This window comes from Caretta caretta, chromosome 2, assembly GCF_965140235.1.
Source record: "Caretta caretta isolate rCarCar2 chromosome 2, rCarCar1.hap1, whole genome shotgun sequence".
Classification (NCBI taxonomy): domain Eukaryota; kingdom Metazoa; phylum Chordata; order Testudines; family Cheloniidae; genus Caretta; species Caretta caretta.
The window spans coordinates 12082675-12103367 of NC_134207.1; the positions used below are offsets into that span (position 1 = coordinate 12082675).

At 44.1% G+C, this 20693-nt stretch overlaps 1 protein-coding gene across 1 annotated transcript in view; it reads left to right on the forward strand.

Annotated features, from left to right (window-relative positions):
• COL22A1 (collagen type XXII alpha 1 chain) overlaps window positions 1-20693 on the forward strand; it is a 327228-nt gene that overhangs the window by 216134 nt on the left and 90401 nt on the right. The window contains exon 23 of the mRNA XM_048837254.2: window positions 8145-8198. Coding sequence (XP_048693211.2) covers window positions 8145-8198 — 54 coding nt within the window. The remainder of the gene's footprint in view (window positions 1-8144; window positions 8199-20693) is intronic.

Below are 20693 nucleotides of genomic sequence, written 5' to 3' on the forward strand. Positions count from 1 at the left end.
AGGTGGGCCAAAGCTGAAGCCCAATGGCTTCAGCCCTAGGCAGGGGGCCTGTAACCTAAACCCCATCACCCCGGACTGAATCCCTCAGGCCCCAGCAAGTCTAATGACAGCCCTGGCGAACTCATTAAAATGGAGTCATGACCCACTTTGGTGTCCTGACCCACAGTTTGAGAACCACTGCATTAGGAGCACAAGATATCATGATTAGCGACCTCCAGAAGACAGTGCTCTTAGACACCTTGAGAATGTAAAGGAAATTCAAAGGAGAACAAGTGCATTTGAGGACCTGAAACGCAGGAATATTGTGGAGAGTTTAACTAAACTCCTGACTACCCAAACCTATGGAGCAGCTTCATGATCAGGATTTATTGGTGACTCCTGGGGATAAATTTTAGACAGTAGTTTTCCTCTTTTTATGCATAATCTTATTTGTTGTGAAGCCTTTTTGTTTATCAACAAAATATCCCAGTTACTGCTGCTAATAATGTCATTATTTTCTTTGCTCATGTTGTATCATGCAGAAGATAACCTATTAGAAGAGCCATACACACAAAGTTGATGAATTCCTTGTCTGAATAGAGATTATTGATAGGAATGTTACTGCAGAATTATTTTGTTATAAATTGTGAAGCTCAGTATTGGATTCTGTCAAGTTTCAGACATGTAACATGTTCTTATGGATTCTATGAGACATCCTCTCTAACCTTAATTTAGCAGTCTTTTTCCAGCGGGCTTTACTGAAGCACACATGACCACCTCTGTTGGATCTTCATCTCAGGAGTCACAGCAACACGAAGAGTTCTGTATATCCTGTGTGGTTCTTCACAAATGGATTGTGGTGCTGTGAGTTGTAGTAGATCTAATATAAAACAATAATTATTGTTAGAAAGTTGGTCTTTTATTGGACCAACTTCTCTTGGTGAGAGAGAGAAGCTTTCGAGCTACACAGAGCTCTTCTTCAGGTCTCAATACCTTCCTCAGAGTTGAAAAAGAGCTCTGTGTAAGCTCAAAAGCTTGTTTCTCTCGCCAACAGAAGCTGGGCCAATAAAAGGTGGGCTTACCCACCTTGTCTCTCTAATATCCCGGGACTGACTACAGCAACACTGCATACAATAATTATAATAATTTAATATTTACATTACAGTATAGCCCCCAGACCCCAATTAGAATCAGGGCCCATTGTGCTAGGGGCATATTCTGGACACAACAAAGTTGCTAAAGTTTAGAGTTGTATTCTAGCTAGCATACCTGGAGGTTGGAAACCTGATCTGGGATGTGATACGATGCACACATTGCTTATGTTGTCTTGTAACATACCATTGCCCAGAGGTACCCTGAGTTGTGAGGGCCAGTCCAGTGAGTGTTGAGAGGAAGAGAAAAGTGCAGGAAGGAACCATGTATACGCTATGGGTGGACTTCTCTAATAGCAGCTCTTCCTCAGTGATTTTGCTTCAGACTACAGTAATGCTGTTTCCGTTGAACCCTAACTTTCAGTATCAGGTTTAGTGCATTAGACTTCCTCCAACACAGCTGGTAAAAGCAAGCTTGGATTTCCACCCAGACCATTGAGCTAACCCAATAATTAACACAATGTTCATCCACATGTTGAACTGACATGGGTCAGATGAGTCTCTCAGGCTTTAACCCTTAGAATGCTGAGGACAGCTGTATTCTTAGCTCAGTAGTCTAAATGAGGGGAGGGAGGGGGAGGGAACCAGACTATCCTTTCCCTTCCCCTTATTGGTTCTTCCCTCTTGCACCAGAGGAAAATCTTCACGACTCCCTAAGCCCACCTAGTCCCCATCCCTCCCGATCATAGCTTAATGTGGATAAACTGTATCAGCTGACTACCAATTTCTCTGTACAGTGTTTTATGTCCTCCTGTTGTGAACCACCTGAACCCTGCTGATTCCAGGTGGAGGGAATAATCTGTAAATAGCAGCAGAGGGAAATGGGTCCTGTCAGGAAGGCAGAGCCGGGAGCAAGGGGGTTTGAACAGCAACTTAGGGTCAGGCTGCAGCACACTTGGAAAGACCCATCCCAAGCGGTTGTACTTCCCAGTGGCCAGAATCCTTCATTCATCTCTGTCCCAGAATCCCCGTCAGTAGCTCCACAAACTGGCTGATCCCCACTGTATTGTATGTTACACTCAGATCAGAGCACTGTTTTAAATTGGAGCATTTTATTAAAACTTTTGTCAGAATCAAACAAAAGCCCCACTGCTGGAGAGTCTTCTAGGAGCACCAGTCTCTACTTTGACTTCACCTTGCTCCCCTGAGCTGTATCCCATTCCAAACGGTAAAAGTACAGGCCATAGGAAAATATAGCAAAGGCATTCCATCCAGTTCTTTGCCCAAATAACAGTCTACATTTCTGCTACTGTATATATCTTAATTTATGAGTGCTACATATCCCCGGAGCCAAACCCATCTCTGGTTTAAGACAATGGCTACTCTAAAACTGAACCTGGCTATTTGGAATTAGCCAGGTGTCCTAAGGCTTAAGCTTTGTTGTACAGTGAGTTGGAAAATAGCCTTATGCTACAATATCTGTTAGAATTCTCCCCCTACCAATCCATAGCCCAACATTTCCCCATGCTTCCCTAATCCCCTTTCCTGAGCGTAATTGCTTACTTGACTACCTTGTGCTTTTTGTGGGTGCTTGGACCATGCAAATGACAGTATCTCTCCTTGAAAAGGTAAGTGAAACAAACAGGACAGGAATAGAAATGAGGCGAACGAACAAAAAGAACAATAATATGATTGATCATCTAGATTAAATCAAGAGTAAAACTGTAATTGCCAGCAAGGTAAATATATTCATTCTCAATAAAACACATATTTTTAACTGTGCTATTATTCAAGTTGCTGATCAAGGAAAATAACATACCCTCTTACGTAGTCAAAGGACACACACTGATATACACTTGGCTGAGTCTTGCTATGAACAGAGCATAATTGGTGGTTATGTCTGTTGTATTAATAGGCGATGTGACATTTCGTTGAGCTTTCCTCTCACAGGTATAATTTCTCCTGGTGAGTGTCTTCATTGCCTTCCAGCCGGGCTGTTACATTGCAGAGCAGCTCTGTTGTTGTTTGATTTTTGACTAAACTGTGAATGGCCAAACCTTTCCCCCACAATGAGGGAAACCAGTCTCCCTGCCTTTCTGCCTCTATAATTATATGTTGCTTTAAGGGAGGTCTCATTTTGAAAGGCACAAAGTACATGAGGGAAGGACAGGCTCCTTTCGCACCACTGGTAACAGCCACAAATTAGCCTACCCTATCAGCCGTATGGATATAGAACATATATTTATATATTCCTATATATTTTATATATATTCCTATATATTTATAATTGCCAGGCAAGCATCTACTTATTCCCCACCCACCCACCCCCTGAGCCAAGCTTGGGGAGGAGTGGAGCTGTAGCAGTTCAATGGAGGCTTCCTGAGTCATTTTGCCTGCATATGAGTGGGCATGCTCAGCAGCCTTTAAAGCTCTGAAATCCACCTCTCTGCAGAAGACCAGTACAAGGTCTACACACCACTAAAGCCTTATCTGAAGGTTTAAGTGAGACTTAAGTGGTGCACTGGGTTTGTGCTGGCCCAAAGCACAGTGGTGAGTTTCACCTATAGGTGAGATCTGCATTGCAGCTGGGTGGAGTAATTCCCAGATTGGGTAGGTATACACATAGACTCTTAGTCTTTAAGACCAGAAGGCAACAATTATGATCATCTGGTCTGATGTCCTGCACATTGCAGGCCATGGAACCTTGCCCACTCACTCTTGTAATAGACCCCTAACCTCTGTCTGAGTTCCTTACTCCTTGGGGAATTCTGTGCCAAAATATTAAAAATTCTGCACAAAAAAATTTAAAATTCTGCATATTTTATTTATCAAAATAACACAATGTAATCATGCCAGTTTCAATTATTTTGCTAATTTTTTTCAAAATACCTGTCAGCAAGTATGTTTGTAACAATACAGACAACAACAGCAACAAAATTCAGGAAATGTTTTTTTTGACAAATAGATTTCTTATAGGCAAATTAATACAAAACTTTGAGTAATAATTCATTTAAACTACAATACAGAACCATATTCCCACACCCCTCAGAAGCAGTGAAAGGCATAGGGGAGTCAGGGGTAAGGGAGGAGCTGAGGGAGAGAGAAGTAATTGCTGAAAAGGGAGCCTGGGAGTGAACCTGGAAAATTGTTGGGTGTGGGTGGGAGAAGTATGGAACAAGGGTTTTTTGGGGGTGGGAGAAGATTGTTAGGTAGTTGGGGAGCCTTCCCCATGCAGACTCTGACTGACCCCTAGCCTCTTCCATTCAGTCAGGCATATCTGCCCCTGTCCCAATGTGTCCCTGCATCCACATGTGTCCCTGAACTCCCACTCAGCCAACCCTCCTACCCCGATGTGTCCCTGCACTCCCACTCAGCCACTCCTCCCCACTGCCCCCATGTGGCCCTGCAACCCCCACTCCCATTCAGCCCTCAGCTCAATGCTGTCATCCCTCTATCTCCTGTGCCCCTGCCCCAGTCTGTCGCCCCCACTAGCCCTTCTAAATCCCAGTCTGTGACCCCGCCAGCAGCCCCATGTGCCCTGCTCTGCCTGACTCCCCCACATCCTGTATCTCTTCACCTGGCCCCACAGACAGGGCACTGGTTAGGAAGGCAGCCACTGCCCCCTCTCTCTCTGTGACTGGCTGCTCCAGCACAGAGCCGGCTGCCCTCTCTTCTGGCACTACAGCAGCCCTTGGCAGGGGAAAGATATAATTGCAGCAGCTCTGTGGCAGAATCTGTTTTCTGCAGGGGAAAAAAAAACCTGCGGGGGACATGAATTCTGGGCAGGCACAGTAGCACAGAGTTTTCCCAGCAGTCAAATCACTGGAGTCTTCTAATCATGATTTAAAAACAAAGTTACGGAGAATCCACCATTTACACTAGTTTAAACCTGCAAGTGACCCATATCTCATGCTGCAGAGGAAGGTGAAAGACCTCCAGGGTCTCTGCCACTCTGCCCTGAAGGAAAATTCCTTCCCAACTCCAAATATGGTGGTCAATTGGATCTTGCCAAAATGCTCAGGATCCAATAGCCAGACACCTCAGAAAGAGTTCTCTGTAGTAACTCAGAGCCTTCCCCATCTAGTGTCCCATTACCCACCATTGGGGATATTTGCCCTTATCAGTCACAGATTGGCTACATGCCATTATAGGCAGTTTCATATCATCCCCTCCGTAAACTTATCAAGATCAGTCTTGAAGCCAGTTAGGTTTTTTGCCCCCACTGCTCCCCTTGGAAGGCTGGTTCCAGAACTTCACTTCTCTGATGGTTAGAAATCTTTGTCTAATTACAAGCCTAAACTTGTTGATGGCCAGTTTATAGCCTTTTGTTCTTCTGTCCACATTGGCGCTTAACTTAAATAACTCCTCTCCCTCCCTGCTATTTTATAGCCTTTTGTTCTTCTGTCCACATTGGCGCTTAACTTAAATAACTCCTCTCCCTCCCTGCTATTTATCCCTCTGATGTATTGATAGAAAGCAATCAGATCACCCCTCAGCATTCGTTTGTTTAGGCTAAACAAACCAAGCTTCTTGAGTCTCCTCTCATAAGGTAGGTTCTCCATTCCTCAGATCATCCTAATATCCCTTCTCTGCACCTGTTCCAGTTTGAATTCATCTTTGTTAAACATGGGACACTAGAATTGCACACAGTATTCGAGGTCTCACCAGTGCCTTGTGTAATGGTAATAACGCTTCCTTTTCTCTACTGCAAATACCTCACTTGATGCATCCTAGGATTGAATTAGCCTTTTTCACAATCTCATTGCATTGGTGGCTCATAGTCATCCTATGATCAACCAATACACCCAGGTCTTTCTCTTCCTCTGTTGCTTCTAACTGATTAAGTCCCCAGTTTATAGCAAAAGTTCTTGTTATTAGTCTCTGTGTGCCTGATATTGCACTTGGCACTATTAAATTTCATCCCATTGTTATTACTCCAGTTTTCAAAGTTATCCAGATCCTCTTAGTATGATATTCTGGTCCTTGTTGGTATTGGCAATACCACCCAACTTTGTACTATTTGCAAATTTTATTAGCACACTTCCACTTGTTGTGCCAAGATCATTAATGAAAATATTAGGTAAGACTGGTCCTAACACCGATCCCTGAGGAACTCCACTAGAAATGAACTGTAAGGCTGGAGGGACACCTTTCAGTATGACCCATTGTGGTCTCCCCTTTAACTAGTTCCTTATCTGCTTTTCAACTCTCATATTAATCCCCATCTTCTCCAATGTAACTAATATTTTCCCACTTGGGACTGTATCAAATGCCTTACTGAAATCCAGGTAGATTAGATCTACTGCATTCCCTTTGTCTAAAAAATCAGTTTCTTCTCAAAGAAGGATCAGGTTGGTCTGGCATGATCTACCTTTTGTAAAATCATGTTGTATTTTATCCCAATTACCACTGACCTCTATGTCCTTATTTACTTTCTCTTTCACAATTTGTTCCAAGACCTTACATACAGTTGAGGACAAACTAATGGGCCTTTAGTTTCCTGCATCACTTCTTTTCCCTTTCTTAGAAATAGGTACTCTATTGGCAATTCTCCAGTCATAGGGTACAACCCCTGAGTTTATGGATTCATTCGAAATTCTTGCTATTGGGCTTGCAATTTCATGTGCCAGTTCCTTCAACATTCTTGGATAGAGATTATCTGGGCCCCCTGATTTGGTTCCATTGAGCTGTTTGAGTTTGACTTCCATCTTGGGTGTGGTAATTTCTAATTCCATATTCTCATTTCCATCAGCTACCATGCCACTGCCTCTAAGGTCTTCATTGCCCTTATTAAAAACTGAAGCAAAGTATTTGTTTAGGTATTGGGTCATGCCTAGATTATCATCAGAGTTTAGCAGTCCCACATCTTTCCTTGTTTTCTTTTTATTTATAAGGCTATAGAACCTTTTACTATTAGTTTTAATTTCCTTTGCAAGGCCCAACTCTGCTTGGTTTTTTGCAGTTCTCACTTTTCCCCTACACTTTCTGACTTCCAAGAGGTAGCTTTCATTGCTGATCCATCCCATCTTCCATTTCTTGTCTGCGTTTTTTCCCTTCATTGTTCCCTGCACCTCTAAGATGAGAGAGCAGACAGCTCGCACACAACTCCATGCAAAACAGTGGGAAGAGGGGAAATTTTGGCTCAGAACCAACTGTATCAATACAATGTGTTTGTTTAAACAGATCTTAGCCTTTCACAGGTCAACTTTCTATTTAACTGTGGGGTCACTGGAGTGCTATTGTTTTTCTAATCAGAATCTTTGATATTAAGCACTTGCATTCATAGATAAAGTGTTTGGCTTTTTGTTTGTTTGGTTTTTTGCTGAATGTATGAACTCTTCAGTAATTGGAAAAAAAAACCTATGGTAGAAACAGGGTGGGGTAGAGGCCCCAGAAGTGAGCCCATCTCCCAAGGCTGATTATAATCAGGACTGGTTTTAGTATCTAATTGGCTTTTCCATAACAGTCTTGGCTACAGCCATTGCTCCCCCGTCAGTTTCTTCATCCCTGTAGAAGGAACTGATCAAATTCCCAAACTTAGTAGCTGGCTCTGAGGTGGAGAAAAGGCCATGATGCTTAGTACATAAGATTGCCCTCCTCTTATGTGCACTAGGGGGTATGGGGAGGTAGGTATGGGGAGGTGGGTGCCTAGCCAACAATCATTAACCTTTTCCACTACTGTGCAGATGAACTGGTTGAACATGACCATAAACCAGGCTTTCCTGTCTTCGCATTATGGGGCTGAGTTTTAATTCAAGGGAATTTAATCTGCTTACAGACAGACCTCTACCATAGCACCGGTGTCCTAGTACTCCAGCTCTGTTGTGGCTTTGCCCTGTTTTCCAGAGCAGATCTCAATTTGACAGTGCAATTTTAGCATAGTTTAGAACTTTACAGACTCAGGGGAATCATTGGGAGCTGTGTGCACAAACTCTGGGCAGAATCTGGCTTGCGAATTCTAACTGTTCACACTTCTTTGCTGGTCCATGTGTGTTTGAAAGAGAGATTCTGGACTAAGTCAGAAGCCGTCTCTGCTGCTGGTTTGTAATGTCTGATTTTCTCTTGACTGCACAGGGCAAGAAGGGTGAAGCTGGGCTCCCAGGACTCGATGGCTTTCCTGGACCTCGAGTGAGTGACAGTTATGCTTTCTTCCTTAGAAACACAATGGCAATAAAACCAGACGTGATAGAGTTTTGGTAAAAAGGGACACAACTGTATGAATAACATTTGTTCTAAGAAGCCCTCAGTCAGACAGCTGTGCTGCATGCAATGAGTGGCACTGATTCTCCTTTTCTTTACACCAGTTTTACAGTGGTGTAACTCCAGGAGCATGGAGTTATTCCTGATTTACACCAGTCTGAGTGAGGAGAGCCAGGCCCAGTGTCTCGCATTCACTTTAATTATCCTTAACACTCTCTCACGAGGTACCTGAACTGTGTATCTACCAGGGCATTCTCTGGACATCACTTTTACATCACTCTTCCCAGGGTGGGAGCCTCTCGGTTTACAGTACTTAGGGCAGCCTCTTAGCTAATTACTGACTGTGCAAATTGATCATTGCAGAAAGACACCCTGTCAATGCAGCATGGGAAGGGGCTGTTTAACCTTGCTTTGTTATTGGTCAGGTGGCACATCCCCGGGAGGTCTTTGGGGTTCACTTTTCCTTGAGAGGAGGAAGGGGAGGAGGATGGATAAAGAAGAGAGAGACAGAACTTCCTTTAACAGGATGTGTTTGCAGTTCAGTGTTCTCCAGAGCAAGGGAGAGTCCCACTCTTGGGTCTGTACTCTCATAGACCATTGGTCTAAGGATACTGGGCCAGATTCTGACCACTGCAGGGGTCAGTGGGGTTGCATGAGCAGTACATTAAGGCAGAATTTGGCCCCGTTGACTCTAGGATGGGGTGTCATATGCCCTCCACGGGAACCACATTGATGCTTGGTGCCTCCAACTCTCATTTCCTTTCCAGCTGCTTTTGTAAGCAATGCTAGATGATCTAAGGGGGCAGTGATTCGCAACTGTTTACATACAGTGACCCCATCTAGCAACAGAAAAATGCTTTGGGAACTTGTCACAACATGAGTGGCTCCTTTAAAGGGCGATGGGGCCAACTCCACCTATGCCCTAATTAATTACCTGCTTCCCGCCTTGGGGAGATGGGACTAAAGGAGTCAGCGGACATGTTAAAGGACACCTAGGCCTTATGTAAGTGCTGAGAGAGATCAGTCTGGGGGAGGAACCGCAGGGGCCGCCTCCTTTGGGAGGCCCTGAACCAGGCTCTATAGGAGAACAGTACTCCAGGGAAACCAGCCTAGGTGCTGAGTGCTCAATACAAAGCAGACTGGGACGGAAGAGGTCCAGAACTAGCTAAAGTCACCTGAGCTGTGTATGAGCTTTAGTGATGGATTTCATTTGGGGACTTCAAGGATTGTTTTGAATTATTTCTGTTATTAAACGGGCCCTGGCAGGGGTATTAGCAGCAAGAAAGCCTGTGTGGAGTTTATTAAAGAGTCCTGAAGAGGAGGGAATCTGAGCCAGGGTACTGCAGAGCTCCTGCTGGCCATGAGGAAGCTCTCAGGAGGTGGCTGCCCTGTTACAACATCCATTCTCTTCTCGCCGTGAGGAAAGGGAGGATGGTCACAAACCCTCTCGATCCATTTGTGACCACACACCCCAGTTAAGTACCCAGGAGAGAATATAACAATACATTCACCCCCTTTTTAATAATTCATTATCAGTCTTAAGATTGGGGATTTTGCTCTACAATCAGTTAAACTTTCAAACACAGAAGAGTCTAGATTCTACAGTGATGGGTGATATATACGGTGAATAAGACATGGTTAGCTGTTGGTTGTTTTTGCTTTGCTGATACTTATTTTATTTCCCCTGGCAAGTACTGCTCTTGTTACTAGGAGACATCAGCAAGAAATGGATTCTATAGCGAATGTTCTGTATTAAGGTGTTAAGATGACTGTGAAAGCCATCACAGACAAAATCCGATGGTTTGCTAAATTGGTTCAGGTGAAGCCCATTACATCCAATTTAGAACTCTGCCATTTAGGTTCTGCTTTTTACAATGTCTGTGCTTTTCGGGACTCATTTCATTCTGCAGCATCTGGTTAACCAGTTGTTCAGCAGCTGCCTGGAATGCGATTGTATTAATGTATTTTCAAACACATTTTAAAGGTTTCTTTGCAACCCTGGATGACATTAAAACTTCCTGTTGAGTGTTATGGACATTATGAACAACCCAATTTTTAAAAAAAAAATACAGTTCCAGATATCTGCCTCTGAATTAATCAATAATTAATGATTACACAATGAACATAATTCTACTTTAACTGAAGCTCTGCAGTGTTTTTTATATACTTTCGTGATGCTATTTCAATGTTAATGATGAAAAAGGTTGCTGATTTAGCATTAAGCAGCTTTTCCCTTGGCACTAGCAAAACAAAGCTTGCAAATTTTATGCTAATCAGAAAGAGAGAAAACTCCAGTGCCATCAAGGGATTTTTAAATTGACTGACCATTTGCTGTTCCTCCAGGTATATTAACTTTAAGAATAAAGGAAATTATGCATGTTCTTGTAACAGCACCCTGAGCTGTGCATGTGACTGCAGACTGTCAGATACATTGGATAAAAAGAGCTTCAAATCTGGTCATAATAAAAGCACCTTCCACCTTATAGCACTTTTTAATATCAGGTTTTTATGGGAATTTTTTTTAGCATTGCTACTTTATTGTCTTTTAAGTAAACCAGTGCATGGATTCAGGGAATATTCAAGAGGAAAAGAGAATGTCTCAGACGAGGTCCTTAAAGAACAGTCTCAGGTTCTGCCTTCTGCTCTAAATTCTACACAAAATTTGACTATGTCTACACTACCGCAGTAAGTCGACCTAAGTTACGCTACTCCAGCTATGTGAATTATGTAACTGGAGTCGACGTAGCTTAGGTCAACTTACTGTGGTGTCTACACCACGCTGAGTCGATGGAAGACACTCCCCCATCAACTTACTTTACTCTTCTCATTTGGGGTGGAGTACCGGGGTCGACCAGAGGGCGATCTGCGGTTGATTTGGCGGGTCTTCACTAGACCCGCTAAATCGACCCCCAGTGCATCGGTTGCCAGAGCTTCGATATAGTAGTATAGACCCCGTTGGACTTGGGGTAGAGCACAGGACAGACACAATAATGGGATAACAGCACATTTTCACACGTGCTGCAGGACATGAGTGGGTTGAACTGGAGTGTGTGTCTTTATCTAGGGGCACTGAATGAGAATGATTTGTGTCTAGGAGGAGACAGGGTGTACTGAATGTAAGTTAAATTCACTTGGGGCAGCAGAATACCTCGCAGCAGTTCTTGTCCTCCCTGCCCGTCTCTGATGGCTGTCCAGGAGGAAGGGAAAGATCCTGTGACACATTGAGAAAAGACTATGGGAAGACACCAGTGCCTGTGATAACATCCTTCCCTCCACAAAATACATGGCACTTCTCAGCTTGTGTGAAGAGCTGGTCGAAAAATAGGATAGCGCTTTTGTGACAACAATGGCCCTCTTTTTCCATCAATATTTCAACCAAAAAGCTTGTTAATTCTGAGAATGTGGAATTTTTTTCAGTCAGACCTGGTTGTGTATGAGCTGCTATTGTGTGCATGTCTGCTACATCTGTCTTATCTATTTAAGCAAAATTAATATTTGTATTTCAGCAAGCACTAGCAATGGTATAAGAGCTTGTGTAGACTAGCACAGACTACCAGTAGGAGAAGAGCTAATGTAGATAAACCGAGGCAGTTTTTCTCCCTGCTCTGAGTAGATTTGTTTGGCACCGTGATAAAAACACCTGAACCCATCTACACTGGTAGCTTAACACCAGTGCAATCAGCTGCATTACTGACAGTTGCTGGAATCTGGGTACAGATCTGGGTTCGGAATCTGGGTACAGAACTGGGTACTGACAGTTGTTGGAATCTGGAATCTAGTGTAGACTCCCACTTGGGTCCAGAGCACTCCTGATTTCTGTTTGCCTTTTTAAAGAGACCTTGAGTATAAACCCTGGAATGTGCTGAGTTCTTAAAGTCCTATTTACCAGGTAAGACTTTAGTAAGGGGTTGTGTAAAAATCAGAGATGTGCCTGAACTGCAAAGCTCACATCTGAATCCAAACTCTCCCAAAGGTGCTTGAAGTGGGGGGATTGGCGTAGGACCATCTTTGATAAGAACTGAAACAGGGAAAGGGAGAAAAAATAAATCTGGAGCCTGTTAGTTTACTAATAGCATTGAAGCCAAAAAACCCTGATGAATGTTTTATGTTGTTTTCATTTGTTGCACTGACTGAATAAAAACCATTAAAAACAACAAAAAGAAGAAATTAAGCTTGTTCATCAATAAACATAAGAAATCCCAGGCTGTGCCTTATGCTAAGATACAAAATTAAGCAAACACAGTCTTTTGCTGAAAAGAAGATCGTCTCAGTGAGAAACTGCAATGTACAAAGCCTCTGCATTCTTATGGCCTCCGGAGGTTATCAGTAATTTTTGTTCAGAAACGTTGGTGCTCCAGTTATCATGCCACTTGGCTTAATAACTAGAGACCTGGTCCATTATGAATGTTGCAGCAAGCACTTAAAATGATTAAAAAGCCATGCAAGTTAAATGTACACGACTACTGGCCCTTAGGGCCTTGATTTTCAGTGTTGCCAACAGTCATTTTCTATATCCTTTTACTATTCTCTTGGTTTACAAAACAGGATTTGAGCAGAGAATACAATTTAGTATTGTAATGCAGCATTCATCAAAAGTCCAGCACTGCAAATGTTAGTGTAAGGAGGTGTGAGCAGCAGGCTAGAAGAGAGGTGAAGAACAGGTGGAAGGACCCCAAAGGGGCGGCTGTTCATATGTCAGCTGGTTGTAGCAAGCATAGTAGAAAAGGGGAGTTTTGAGGTGCATTGTGAAAAGGATTGGGGATCTTGGTACAACAATAGTGAAGGCCAGACAGAGGAGAGAATGGGAGACTGAAGCCAAGTCTACACTACAGATCTATATTGATATAACTGTTGCTCAGGGGGGTGAAAAATCCACCGGGGTGCTGGAACAATGTTGATAGTGGGGGAGAGCCATTGAACCAAACTGTAAACGCTGTATCTGATGGAAACCACTTCAAGCCAAGGGGTGCGGCAGTACCCCCAGCACCTCTAGTTCCAGCACCTATGAAATCCGCACCCCTGAACGACGCAGTTATATTAATATAGAGCTGTAGAGTAGACTTGTGTAGACTTACCGACCTAACCCTGCATGAAGATTTCACTGTGTTGGTGGGAGAGCTTTTCCCCCTCAACATAACTACCACCTCTCAGGAAGGTGGATTAACTACAGTGACAGGAGAAGCTCTCCCATCGGGATAGGTAGCACCTTCGGTAGGTTCTGCAGCTGTGGTGCTGTATGTGAAGTCAAGCCCTGAGATGAGGCTGCCAGATGGAACTAGTGCAGATATAACAAGAGATGAAATTTCAGAGGTTAAATGGCTGTGAATGGCCCTGCAGATGAGTAAGGACAAATATAGAAGTTGGAGCTGAAAAAGGCCTAATTGCATTAGTGCCATGTATTTTATTAGCATTATATCAGCAGCCAAATAATTCTGCCTGGCCTCAATGCTTGTCTCACTCATAAACTGATGAGCTGCCTAAAAAACATGCACTGCAATCTTTGTTATATGGATTAAGTGTTATATGGATCAAAGGAATGGAGAACCTATCTTATGAGAGGAGACTAACAGAGCTTGGCTTGTTTGCTTAAACAAATGAAGGCTGATGGTAGATATGATTGCCCTCTATAAGTACATCAGAGGAATAAACACCAGGGAGGGAGAGGAGTTATTTAAGTTAAGAGCCAATGGTGGCACAAGAACAAATGGATATAAACTTGCCACCAGTATGTTTAGGCTAGAAATTAGATGGTTTCTAACCATCAGAGGAGTAGCCCAGTGGGGCAAAAAAACCCTAATTTTTTTAAAGACTGAGCTTGATGAGTTTATGGATGGGCTGGTATGAAGGGAGTGCCTACAATGACAAATATCAGCAACGGCCAGAGATGGGACACTAGAAGGGGAGGGCTCTGAGTTACTACAGAGAATTCTTTCCCAGTGTCTGGCTGGTGGGCAGAGGTGAAAGTAAGCCGGTATGGTCCGGTACAGCGTACCAGACCTGTCCGGCTTCCCCGGTGGTGATTTAAAGGGCCCGGGGCTCCGGCTGCTGTGGGGAGGCCCTTTAAAGCGCCACCAGAGCTCAAGCAGCAGGGCTCGTGTGGTGCTTTAAAGGGCCCGGGGCTCCCCGCAGCGGTCGAAGCCCCTGGCCCTTTAAATCCCTGCCGGAGCCCAGCTCGAGGGGGGATTTAAAGGGCCCCGTGCACCTGCCACTGTGGGGAGCCCCAGGCCCTTTAAATCACCGCCGGAGAGCAGCGGCAGGGCTCCGGCAGTGATTTAACGGGCCCAGGGTTCCGGCCGCTGCGGGGAGCCCAGTGCCCTTTAAAGCGCCACCCAAGCCCCGCTGCTCAAGCCCCGGGGTAGCAGCGGCATGGCTCCCGCGGTGATTTAAAGGGTCCGGAGCTCCACAGCAGCCGGAGTCCTGGGCCCTTTAATTCGCCCCTGAGCCCTAGGGCTCTCAGCCGCCTCTGCAGCTGCTAGCTCTGGGGTGATTTGAAGGCCCTGGGGCTCCCAGCCACAGCCAGCGCCCTGGGGCCTTTAAATCTTGATTTAAGGGCACACCCTCTTCTGATTGAGGCCACGCCTCTTCTGGTTGAGGCCACGCCCCCTCAGGACTCCAGCATACCTGTAAATCCTTTAAGTTACTTTCACCCCTGCTGGTGGGTCTCACCCACATGCTCAGGGTCTAAATGATGCACCATATTTAAGGTTGGGAAGGAATTTTCACTTAGGTCAGATTGGCAGAGACACTGGATTTTTTTGCCTTCCTCTGCAGTGTGGGGCACGGGATACTTTCTGGTTTGGACTAGAGTAAATGGTGGATTCTCTGCAACTGAAAGTCCTTACATCAAGATTTGAGAACTTCAGTAACTCAGCCAGAAGTTATGGACCTATTACAGGAGTGGGTGGATGAGGTTCAGTAGCCTGCAATGTGCAGGAGGTCAGACTAGATGATCATGATGGCGTATTCTCTTGATTTACAAGAGTCTATGAGCTGCCTAAATAAACATGCGTTGCCATCTTTGTTGTACGGATTAAGCATTTCTAATGGTACAAGTGGCTTTGGACAGCAGCATGCAATATGTGAGCTACATCTGTGCAGCTTCATTTCCAATGGCAGTTCTCTGGAGGAGTCATTATATCCTCATATGCACCTGAATGGTGCACCCATTGACCTCTTCCCCAATCCTTTACAGAACAGTGAGCTCAGGCCAAAGAACCTAGTGCTCTGTTTGCATTCACAGACCTTCCTATGGGGAAGGAGAACCTCATATTGTGGTTGATGAGACTGTGAGAAGTAACCCATGAACATTCAGAATAAATTTCCCTTTCTCTGACAACCTTTGAAACAAGACAGATCATAAAAGGAGGACGCATGCCCCATCATCTCATCTCTGGTACCCAACTGGGAAGTCACAAGGCAAACCATCCTTCTGATTATGGAGAATGTCAGGTTTCAAAAGCCTTCAGACACCTGAATTAAATTCTTAAGCATGGAGAAGAGTCCCTATGTTAATTTCCGTAGAAAGAGAGCTGGTTGAAATTCTTTAACCAAAACATTTTCCCATTGAAGAATGGGAGTACTTGTGGCACCTTAGAGACTAACCAATTTATTTGAGCATAAGCTTTCGTGAGCTACAGCTCACTTCATCAGATGCATTCAGTGGAAAATACAGTGGGGAGATTTATATACATAGAGAGCATGAAACAATGGGTGTTACCATACACACTGTAATGAGAGTGATCACTTAAGGTGAGCGATTACCAGCAGGAGAGCGGGGGGGGGAGGGAGGGGCAAACCTTTTGTAGTGATAATCAAGGTCGGCCATTTCCAGCAGTTGACAAAAACATCTGAGGAACAGTGTGTGTGTGTGTGGGGGGGGGAATAAACAAGGGAAATAGTTTTACTTTCTGTAATGACCCATCCACTCCCAATCTCTATTCAAGCCTAAGTTAATTGTATCCAGTTTGCAAATTAATTCCAATTCAGCAGTCTCTCCTTGGAGTCTGTTTTTGAAGTTTTTTTGTTGAAGAATTGCAACTTCTAGGTCTGTAATCAAGTGACCAAAGACATTGAAGTTTTCTCCAACTGGTTTTCGAACGTTATAATTCTTGACGTCTGTTTTGTGTCCATTTATTCTTTTACATAGAGACTGTTCAGTTTGACCAATGTACATGGCAGAGGGGCATTGCTGGCACATGATGGCATATATCACATTGGTGGATGTGCAGGCGAACGAGCCTCTGATAGTGTGGCTGATGTGATTAGGCCCTATGATGGTGTCCCCTGAATAGATATGTGGACACAGTTGGCATCAGGCTTTGTTGCAAGGATAGGTTCCTGGGTTAGTGGTTCTGTTGTGTGGTATGGGTTGCTGGTGAGTATTTGCTTCAGGTTCGGGGGCTGTCTGCAGGCTAGGACTGGCCTGTCTCCCAAGATCTGTGAGAGTGATGGGTCGTCTTTCAGGATAGGTCGTAGATCCTAGATGATGCGTTGGAGAGGTTTCAGTTTGGGGCTAAAGGTAATGGCTAGTGGCGTTCTGTTATTTTCTTTGTTGGGCCTGTCCTGTAGTAGGTGACTTCTGGGTACTCTTCTCGCTCTGTCAATCTGTTTCTTCACTTCAGCAGGTGGGTATTGTAGGTCTAAGAATGCTTGATAGAGATCTTGTAGGTGTTTGTCTCTGTCTGAGGGATTGGAGCAAATGTGGTTGTATCGTAGAGCTTGGCTGTAGACAATGGATCGTGTGGTGTGGTCAGGGTGAAAGCTGGAGGCATGTAGGTAGGAATAGCGGTCAGTAGGTTTCCGGTATAGGGTGGTATTTATGTGATCATCGCTTATTAGCACTGTAGCATCCAGGAAGTGGATCTCTTGTGTGGACTGGTCCAGGCTGAGGTTGATGGTGGGATGGAAATTGTTGAAATCCTGGTGGAATTCCTCAAGGGCTTCTTTTCCATGAGTCCAGATGATGAAGATGTCATCAATGTAGTGCAAGTAGAGTAGGGGCCTTATGAGACGAGAGCTGAGGAAGCGCTGTTCTAAGTCAGCCATAAAAATGTTGGCATACTGTGGGGCCATGCGGGTACCCATAGCAGTGCTGCTGATTTGAAGGTATACATTGTCCCCAAATGTGAAATAGTTATGGGTGAAGACAAAGTCACAAAGTTCAGCTGCCAAGTTTGCCGTGACATTATCGGGGATAGTGTTCTTGACGGCTTGTAGTCCATCTTTGTGTGGAATGTTGGTGTAGAGGGCTTCTACATCCATAATGGCCAGGATGGTGTTTTCAGGAAGATCACCGATGGATTGTAGTTTCCTCAGGAAGTCAGTGGTGTCTCGAAGGTAGCTGGGAGTGCTGGTAGCGTAGGGACTAAGGAGGGAGTCTACATAGCCAGACAATCCTGCTTTCAGGGTGCCAATGCCTGAGATGATGGGGCATCCAGGAATTCCAGGTTTATGGATCTTGGGTAGCAGATAGAATACCCCAGGTCGGGGTTCCAGGGGTGTGTCTGTGCGGATTTGATCTTGTGCTTTTTCAGGGAGTTTCTTGAGCAAATGCTGTAGTTTCTTTTGGTAACCCTCAGTGGGATCAGAGGGTAATGGCTTGTAGAAAGTGGTGTTGGAGAGCTGCCTAGCAGCCTCTTGTTCATATTCCGACCTATTCATGATGACAACAGCACCTCCTTTGTCAGCCTTTTTGATTATGATGTCAGAGTTGTTTCTGAGGCTGTGGATGGCATTGTGTTCTGCACGGCTGAGGTTATGGGGGAAGTGATGCTGCTTTTCCACAATTTCAGCCTGTGCACATCGGCAGACGCACTCTATGTAGAAGTCCAGTCTGTTGTTTTGACCTTCAGGAGGAGTCCACCCAGAATACTTCTTTTTGTAGTCTTGGTAGGAAGGTCTCTGTGAGTTAGTATGTTGTTCGGAGGTGTGTTGGAAATATTCCTTGAGTCAGAGACGTCAAAAATAGGATTCTAGGTCATCACAGAACTGTATCATGTTCATGGGGGTGGAGGGGCAGAAGGAGAGGCCCCAAGATAGGACAGATTTTTCTGCTGGGCTAAGGGTATAGCTGGATAGATTAACAATATTGCTGGGTGGATTAAGGGAACCACTGTTGTGGCCCCTTGTGGCATGTAGTAGTTTAGATAGTTTAGTGTCCTTTTTCTTTTGTAGAGAAGCAAAGTGTGTGTTGTAAATGGCTTGAGCTGTTGCCAACTGCTGGAAATGGCCCACCTTGATTATCACTACAAAAGGTTCCCCCCCCCTCCCTGCTGGTAATAGCTCACCTTAAGTGATCACTCTCACTACAGTGTGTATGGTAACACCCATTGTTTCATGTTCTCTGTGTATATAAATCTCCCCACTGTATTTTCCACCGAATGCATCCGATGAAGTGAGCTGTAGCTCACAAAAGCTTATGCTCAAATAAATTGGTTAGTCTCTAAGGTGCCACAAGTACTCCTTTTTTTTTTTTGGCGAATACAGACTAACATGGCTTCTACTCTGAAACCTGCCATTGAAGAATGTGGTTGTCTCAAAATTTTTTGATTTCCATTGGGAAAGTCTGAACAAAATATTTCAGCTTGAATCAACATTTGGAAAAAAAAATTTTTTCAAAATGCCAGTTCAAAATTTTAAAAAATGTTCAGAAATGTTGAAACATTTTCATTTGATCAAAAATGTAGAAATTTTTCATTCAGTGTTTCAAAACTGATTTTTTTCAGAACTTTTCATTGTTCTGTGAATGTTTTTGATATTTTGACTTTAGGTGCATGAGGAACGCTCACAAGAGCCTTAACCACTGTTAAGGTTTGTGTGCACAGTTCCTGTGCAAGGGTAACTGGATGGGAATGCTTCACTTTTTTTATAGCCTCTTTCATGGGATGGTCTCCTCTCACTTTAAAAACATGAATTCAGCCTCTCAAAATTCCTGTGAGGCAGGCTTCATCGTCATTTAACAAACGGGGAAACTGAGGCACAGAGCATGGCAGTAAATTGCTTAAGGCCACACAAGAAGTCACACTCGCAAAACTGGGAATAGAACCCTGTTCTCCTGGCTTTGTTCTATGCTCTACTAGATTGCTCTGCCTCCCCTTATCTCTTGATACTATGTAAAGAAAAAGTTATATCAACATAAATTGCTGCATAAAGGAAATCTCATTCCACCATGATAAAGAGATGTGGGTAGCGGTTTTATCCAGATTCAAAGAGGATCGAACTTCCCACATCAGTTACATTAAAAAAACGGAAATAACTCTCTTGCCTTTTAATGCTGAGGCTGGTCAGCCAGGGTATAATTTGTTCTACCTCCCACAAGCAGTAAAGTGTTTTGCAGCTAAGTGACACTCGGAAAGGTGTGAAATGGTTTGGGCTTTTGGAAAAAAAGAAATCAAACAAAATCAAAGCGAAAGACCCTTATAACTCAGTGTCCTCCCCTCTCCCAGATCAGAATTTAAAAGGGACAGCACGGGGAACTGGCTTTTGGAAAGTGGGTTTTGTTCTGTACAATTGAATGATCACTAAAAGTGGTCATCAGTAAAACCAATTTCTACTTTAATCTTGATTATCAGCAACAAGAGATATAGAGAAGACATATGGCAGGATCTGACTGGCTTGGGTAAAATGTTAGGGGTAAAATATAGCTGATGTATTACAATTCTTTGTGGCGGTGCCCACTATGGGGTAGGTCCTTTTCACAGATTCAAGAACAGTCTCTGCTTCAGAGTGCTCGGGTTCTAAGAACAGGCAGACGTCACGGTAAGGGGAACAACCCTAGGCAATTTGTATACAAGTCAAATCAATTTGCTATAAGCATCACGGCAGAAAAGACTTTAAGGGGGACAAGGACAGGACAGATTTCTGCAGGTTCTGTGTGTGTGACCATGGCACTTCCTATCTATTGGCTCTGATCAGTTAGGGCAACCAAGCCGGCATGCCCCTGGTGGCAATAAATCTGCCAGGAGCAGGAGATGTAGTGGTATACGACTCCTTTGCTCTAGAGCTGGCAGCGTTGCCCAGAAAGCTGGCTGCAGGGGCTGTCCAGAAGGTGTTCTCATTCAGTGAATCTCCCAGGGAGCCCTGGCAATATAAATTAAAGCTTCCTTCCCCCTGAGGAGGCCTCCGCCAGCGTAGTTGTCCCACCAGGGTGCAGTTTTGTAGATTGCACATGCCTCCACCTATGTAGGTGAATCAGTCTTGTGTTTGTGCATAATCAGCCTGCTTTAGGATGTGTCATGATGGTTGTGATAGGAAAAGTTTGCAATTGAATTATTAATAGTACCAATAAGCATGCTTAGAATGTGAAACTCATTGCTACATGGTATTGTTGAGGCCAAGAACTTGGCAAGATTCAGAGGGGGATTAGATGTTTATGTGGATAGCAAGAATATCCAAAGTTGCCATAGTAAATAAATAATAATAATA